This window comes from Malus domestica, chromosome 09 (genome assembly GCF_042453785.1).
Source record: "Malus domestica chromosome 09, GDT2T_hap1".
Classification (NCBI taxonomy): Eukaryota; Viridiplantae; Streptophyta; class Magnoliopsida; order Rosales; family Rosaceae; genus Malus; species Malus domestica.
Window position 1 is genome coordinate 12,706,135 of NC_091669.1, and position 7,248 is coordinate 12,713,382.

The 7,248-nt window shown below is 37.1% G+C and overlaps 1 protein-coding gene across 1 annotated transcript; it reads right to left on the reverse strand.

The window, feature by feature from the left end:
• Nucleotides 1-5,625: 5,625 nt before the first annotated feature.
• On the reverse strand, nt 5,626-6,887 carry LOC103411542 (23 kDa jasmonate-induced protein-like). Its single transcript, XM_008350168.4, has 2 exons — nt 6,146-6,887; nt 5,626-6,025 (listed from the first exon to the last, which is right to left on the reverse strand). The coding sequence occupies exons 1-2, from the start codon at nt 6,599-6,601 to the stop codon at nt 5,846-5,848; spliced, it is 636 nt and encodes a 211-aa protein (XP_008348390.3). The 5' UTR covers nt 6,602-6,887; the 3' UTR covers nt 5,626-5,845.
• Between the last annotated feature and the right edge of the window lie 361 nt (nt 6,888-7,248).

Here is a 7,248-nt window from a genome sequence, read left to right on the forward strand (position 1 = left end):
CTACTTATCTCATTGATGAATTCTTTATGTGTTTTCTACGGATGCATACTTAGTAAGCATATCTAGGATTCTAATGCTATGAATATGTGTGTGCCTGCCCTTGTCGAATGAGGACCTACATATGTTCTCGAGTAGTACTTGTTAATTACGATTAATATGTGAACCAATTTCTAGGATAAGTAAGACAACGCCAGTACTTACGATGCCTTGTGATGACTCAAACTCTTTTCGTTCTTAATGATTTCTACTTGTGAAATCTATGAACACGCCATTCTAGATTGCATGCTAGAGACTAAGTTAAGTTGAAAACGACATTCTCTTAACATACTACATAAGAAAGAGTAATATGTTGAGTTCTAACATTGAGCCAACTTGAGCATCTTCATCCGGAAATAAAAGGAATTTGATTGAAACATAACATGTTTGCATGATTATTTGGTGGTGGATAGCAATTCCCCTAACTCGTTTTTCTTAATTTGTGAACTACTTAAAATCTGTTTCTATCTTGTTTTTGTTCAATTTAATTTAAATAGAAAATCAACTCCAAAAATCCCAAAAATTTGTGTGAGTGTAGCTCTGTGTGTCTACTGTTTTCATATAAAATTTCGTAGACTTTAGATAAACGTAAGTCAGTCTAATAATTATTTTTTGGTGGCTGGTCAGTAGGGACAACAGCCTAGTTTTTGTGACATTTTAAGTAGTTAGATAAAACAATCTTCTGCAAGAAAGACCCTTATTTTCATATGCTACAATTGACAAATCTTAGCTTTAATAAGGAAAATCAATAGGACATTTGTGTGCTACTTTGTGGTGTGCTTTAAATCCTATCAGAACTACATGAATTTTGGTGGCTGATAACCCCTCGGCATCTTTAAAGCGTCAATCTTCATGGAGTAAGGCTTTGAGTATAGTACGGAGTCATGTGAGCTTCCTTCGTACTGCGCCTTGATGATGCTGGTGATCATCTCCTGCAACTGCTGGATAGAAAGAGATCCCATGAGTGCCGCTGCTTGGTCTGGTTCTGGCTTCGCATCGACTTTCTCCACCGGAGGCTCCTCTTCTTCGCTGGCTCCTTTCTTTAGTGGATCAACCTTTGGGTCAGGGTTCTCGCCGTCCTGTGCCTCCAGTCGGTTGACGAGCGCAGCGATTTGCAAATCTTTTTCTTCCACATTCTGTGTTAGCCTTGCGATCGCTTCATTCATTTGAGCCAGCTGCTCATCGATTGAAGTCGCTCCGGTGGTCATGACTTGCATGGCTGAGCTGCTGCTTGAGTAGGCATCGGAAATCATGGAATCAGAGTACTTATTCGAACTTTCCTCCTTTGGTGCTCTTAGCGAGGCTAGGGTGATCACGGGCCCGCGCCTCTGGTGCTCTTGCTCCATCGGCAGAGTTGATGTAGGGGTGGAAGAAGCGATGTAGAGGTGGAAGAAGCGGTAGAAAGAGCTTTTTCCTTGCTTCGAGTTATGATGCTCGAAGTGACACCACTTGCGGTGAGGATGCTTTTGTTTTTCGAATTGGTTGCGGGAATCGCTTGAACCTTCCTTAATGCCATTTGTGCTTTTTTGCAGATTTGAAGATAGAGATGAGAGGTAGAGATTGTCCCCTGGGCGTGCCAAATTTGTAAACACGAATATTCCTGCGATGAAACGAGACAAGAACACTTGTACAAAATAATATTTGTATTAATGATTTTGGGGTTACAATCTCTTCTACAAATTTAGCCTCTGATTCGATCTTCATAAGGTGTAGATTTGTGGATTGTGATGTTGATCCCAGGGCCTTCGAGGCTTGATCTTAGGATGAACAGGTGATGAACAATGAACGCTTTCTTCAAGGGGTTATCGAGGCTTGATCTTGAATTGGTGGAAGTTCTTCAAGGGTCGTTGGGGCTTGATCTTGAACGAGGATTTGGTGGAAGTTCCTCAAGGGTCGTTGGGCCTTGATCTTGAAGGAGGATTTAATGAAGAACGAAGAGAGCTTTCTTGATCCTCCAGGATTTGCTTGGGAGCTTTAGAGTTTCAAAGCTTCAAGGTTTTGGTGTGATGTGAATTCGTGAATGAAAATGAATGTCTTGGCTTCCTATTTATAGAATTCCAAAACTTGATTTTTGGATTTAAATAATCAGATGAAATAAATCATTTCTTCCATGTGTTGACACGTGTCCTATTTGATGACTTTTTCGATGATTTTCGATTTTTCGTTGAGTCACATGCTACGTGTAAAATTTATGTGACTGATGAACGTTGGAATTTTAATTATTGATTAACATTTATTTCACCGAAATTTCGATGTCTACACTAACAAACAAAAATCGTGAACGCCCAATTATGAGAACACGACGACTCGAGTCGCCGAAGTTGGGAGACGAGGTCAACGAAGACGAAGCCAACCGCCTACTGCAGCCCCGGTCCGTGTCGTTGTAGTCTTGTTTGATTTGTTCTTGGAATTTGGTTTCACTGCTTAAATATGTTAATTTCACAGAAAAGAAAGATGTTGATGCAGTGGGTGGATGGCAGAGAAAGTGGTTGCGGGATTGGGGGACTGAGGGGTGGTTTGGGAGTGAGGTGCTTAAAAATAAAGCACCCATGAAAAAAAGCTGTGAGGGTTTTAGGTGTTTGGTAAACTGAAAAAAATGGCTTATTTTGGAAGCTGCTGTGAGAATAAGCTGAAATCAAAGGAAAAAGCTAAAGCTGCTATTTGTAGCTTTGAAAAACTGGCTTTTTTTCAAAGCACACAGAGCTACAATGCTCATTTAATGAAAAGACCTACTATCAGACTGCTTTTTTTTTTCCAAAAGCACTTGTACAAAAAAGTTTATCAAACACTCTGCTGATTTATTTCACAGCCGCTTATTTTCACAGCACAGCCACTTATTCTCACAGCAACTTTTTTTCAAAGCACAGCAATACCAAACCAGCCCTGAGAGGGACGGGATTTTGGAAGAGATGGTGGGGATAGGATGTGGCGCTAAGGGATTGGGGGAAGGGATGATCTAGGGCGGGTCATGATGAATAAATATTGGATTCCTTTTTTATTTTTCTAATAATTTGAAAGGGACATTTTGATATAGGCGTCTGCTTTTATAATTTTTTAGACTAAACATCTGTTCAATTTAGAAATTTGATTAAACATTTTTCTACAATTTTGGTGCCACATGATTTTTATTTGCCCATTTTATAGTACTTATATTACAAAATCTGCCATAGATTTTATCAAAGCAAAACACTGATGCCCAGAATCCTAAATTCTTCATGATAACAAATAAAAAAGTTTCCTAAATTATTGCCTAACTTATATCTCAGAGTTTGAATCAAAACAAATACTGCATAATGCATATCCTCCTTGCAGATAAGAAGAATTTGAATTTCATAATATATATTAATCATAATTATTTCCTACCAGAAAAATTTTCCTCCTCCATGACAATTTATGTCCCTCGTGCATGATTTTGTTTTTCTTATGAAAAAAAAAAGGTCTTCCACTCTTCTTCTAACCCTCTTAATTTGTCGTAGCAATTGAACTATTGCTTAAACATGAGCGCATAATATAGGTACGCTTTGTCTTGTGCTTTGGTACGTTATTTAACGTACATTTTGGTATGTATATATATTTGGTACGGCATGTAAAGCGAGTTTGTAACGTTGCAGTTTTTTTGCATAATATGTAATGATAATTTAGTCCGTAACACTTATCTTGTACTTAAAGTAATATTTATTTTGAACGTACCAGTCATTTGATACATAAAGTAATATTAATTTTAAACGTACCAGTCATTAATTTGGTACGTAAATAATATTAATTTGAACCTACCCGTCATTTGGTACATAAAATGATGTTAATTTTGAACGTACCACTTATTTGGTAGGTAAAGTAATATTAATTTTGAACGTACCAGTCATTTAGTACATAAAATAATATTAGTTTGAACGTACCAGTCATTTGGTACGTAAAGTAATATTTAATTTTGAATGTACTAGTCATTTGGTGCGTAAAGTAATATTTAATTTTGATCGTACTAGTCATTTGGTGCGTAAAGTAATATTTAATTTTGAACGTACTAGTCATTTGGTACGTAAAGTAATTACCGTAACAAATGTGTTTGTTATTGTAATTAAAAACGTACTAACTATTGTTTGTGCAATGTGAGTTTGGAATGTACCGAATATTGTTTGTGTTTTTTGTAGCACACGAACCAAGTTCGCACTCCATTCTCAAACAATCATTAAGAAAAACCATATATGTATCAAGAAAATATACCAGCCATACTGGAGGATCCTCAATCCATGAAAGAAAGTCACAGTTCCTTTCTTCACGACCTGATGAGTTGCTTGGTTGCTATCTAATCGCTGCCAAGCACAATTAAAACTTCGAAACCAATCTCTTCCAAAATATAGCTTGCTGCAGAAAAACATTCTCCATGCGCATTATTCATATTAATTGCACTCTTTAAATCAAGCTCCAATAACACCGATGTGAAGCCAAGCAAACACAAGATCCACTCTTGTTGCCAAACAGGAACAAGATAAATTTGTAAAAACAACCACTAATTAAAATGAAAAATTCCATTCGAATTTCAAACATGGGAGATCACAAATTTCAAACGTGAAGATTAATTTCCAAACATTATCAACAAGCAGAAAATATTCACCTAAAAAAAGGCCACATAAAAGTAAAAAATAAAAAATAACTCTTAAAAGGACTATTTGGAAATCGATAATTAGAATTTTAGCTTAAAAAAATATGTAATTTAAATAAACAACAAATGTTGTTGGTTAAAGCGTCTTAATCAAATCTTAAAAAGAAACAAATGTTTGGTCTAAAAGTTGTAAAAAAAATTGGAGGGGATTCTAATTATCCCAATTTGAAAGGGGATGATATTTTTAAATTATTTAGCCTATTTATTTATTTTTTATTCGCATAACACAAATTTAATACCCATACACGCCACGTCAACAAATATATGCCACGTTGTCTTGTCACGTTATCATTTAATAACCAAATTGATAGAAAACTTAATGAAGGTTTGATATTGCAATGAATTTATCAGTTGAGGTATGACATTGCAATGTTTAAAATATGAGGTATGAGATTGTGATTAGACTCATACGGTAGTTTTGTGTAATTTAGCCTATTTTAATATACATGAGTTTATATCTAGAGATTAACAGTTGTAGGAGGCTAAATCTAAAGCACCCATTTCAGGCATCCATCGTAAGAATCCACATGTTGCCCAAAAAATATTCATAAGAAACCACACAGCGTCCTTGTGAAAGTTCTTTTTTTTTTTTTTTTTTTTTTTTTTAGAGTGTGCTATCCACACATCCTATTTTACTTCTCACAAATTCCTTGATAATTTCTATTAGTTGATCTTCTTCAATTCATCCGATCCGACGACTAAAAATTTAAAAGGTGTGTGATAAGTAAAATGGGTTGTGTGGATATCACACCTCTTTTTTTCGCGACTTTACCGAAGAGGGGAGAAGACGGTAAGGGAAAAGGTGGTGAGAATGGCAGCGAGACAGAGTGATATCGTACGAAAGCAATCTCAAACTAAATCTGATGTGGATGGATTAAATTACGTTAGTAAATGATCAAAATTTGTCTAAATGCGCGTTAATACACAGATTGTAAATATAAAGACTGAGAATTCATTCCGTTATTCTGAAATATTACAATATTAAGCTTAGTATCATGCATAAGATTCAAATTCAAACTATAGGCCTATTATTGTAATAGAATTAACATGAGATAATATTTGGTTGACACCATTTTATTATGCATCCCAGGTTAATTGAAAGGCCCCGCACATATGAGAAAATAAAGTATTACAAATGCACAAACAAACTTAGGCATTTTCTAAAGTGAGTATTGCTTCAACAATTGGGGAATTGTCACTGCCAGTTGACATGATTGACACGCATCCATGCCATGTCTTCTTCATGTACGCTTGACCTCTCGCCAAGAAACCATAGATTAAGGTCCATTGAGTTTCAAAGTTATCAGCGACTTGAATATCTGTATAGACCTGCACTTACGTGAATATCGCAAGTATTTAAGAGATGTCAAATGTGTTTAATTTTCTTTAGTCGTTAGTGTAAATGATATAATATCGTTAATATGTCAAAAAAGAGTTATTAATACTCACCTTGTTGTCCGAGCTAGTCCTGTCCCATGGGTTGCTCCAAGACAACATCCAGTCGCATTCGTTGCTAACATGATTTAGTCCTTGGTACACAACAGCAGCCGTGGATCCAGAAGACGCTCCTGCAGTTTTGACGTGCAGAAACGCACCCCACTGACCATTTGCAATCAGTGGTGGGTATGGTGCCTTCCCGATGTGCCCATACCAATCTTTCTTATTAGCATAGCTTATGGTGTCCCCAGTTGCATTGTAAACAAGGCAGAGTGTGGAGACTCCGTCGCCATACTGCTCCTTCAGTTTCTCCACATATGTTCGAGCGTTGAAGTCCTTCTCCGCGGCATTTTTCATATTCAACGCCACGTGTGCCCTGTCTAATCTTTCTATTTGCTTGTCGGCATACTCTGGCATCCCCTTCAAAGTTTCATCCGTGATGGGGTTGCCAAAAACATTATACGCCATCTTTACACTGAACTTGATTAATTCTCTCTCTGTCTGTCTGTCTCTCTTGATTTTCCTCTAAAGCATTTCTATCAGAGGCAATCCATATTTATAATCCCTTGAGCAGAGCAGGGATGTCGACCAAAAGGAAAAGTCTGAAATGTCCCTAGAGAAAATAAAAAGAAAAAATTGTCACGCTCTCATGATGCAGCTAGCTTTGGAAGGAATGTGTCGCTGGAAGCAATCCCATCATGTTTTGGAAGCAAGTGATGATATATCTCACAAGAACTTGATGGTATGCCGAGACTAGGCCTGGCATTTTGGACCCAACCCGTTAATCCGACCCGACCCAACCCGTTAATATTTGTATTTGGGTGGATACTTAACGGGTCGGGTCGCTAACGGGTGAACCCGTTAACAACCCATTAAATAACGGGTCACTTTGGGTCAACCCGTTAGACCCGTTAGGACCCGTTAACACCCGTTAGCACCCGTTAGTTGAGGATATTTTAGTAATTTTAGTAAAGTCTTAATAACAAAAAATAAACTTTATGCAAAAAAAATAATAATAATAATTGTTAACGGGTGAAACGGGTGACCCGTTAGCTTAACGGGTCGGGTTCGGGTGACCCTTTAGCTTAACGGGTTGGGTTCGGGTGACCCGTTAA

Excerpts from the sequence above, each read along its gene's own strand:
- LOC103411542 (XM_008350168.4), bottom strand. The coding sequence starts at position 6,601 with ATGGCGTATAATGTTTTTGGCAACCCCATCACGGATGAAACTTTGAAG. Across the intron at positions 6,026-6,145 it reads GGACTAGCTCGGACAACAAG|GTCTATACAGATATTCAAGT; the intron begins GTGAGTATTAAT and ends ACGTAAGTGCAG.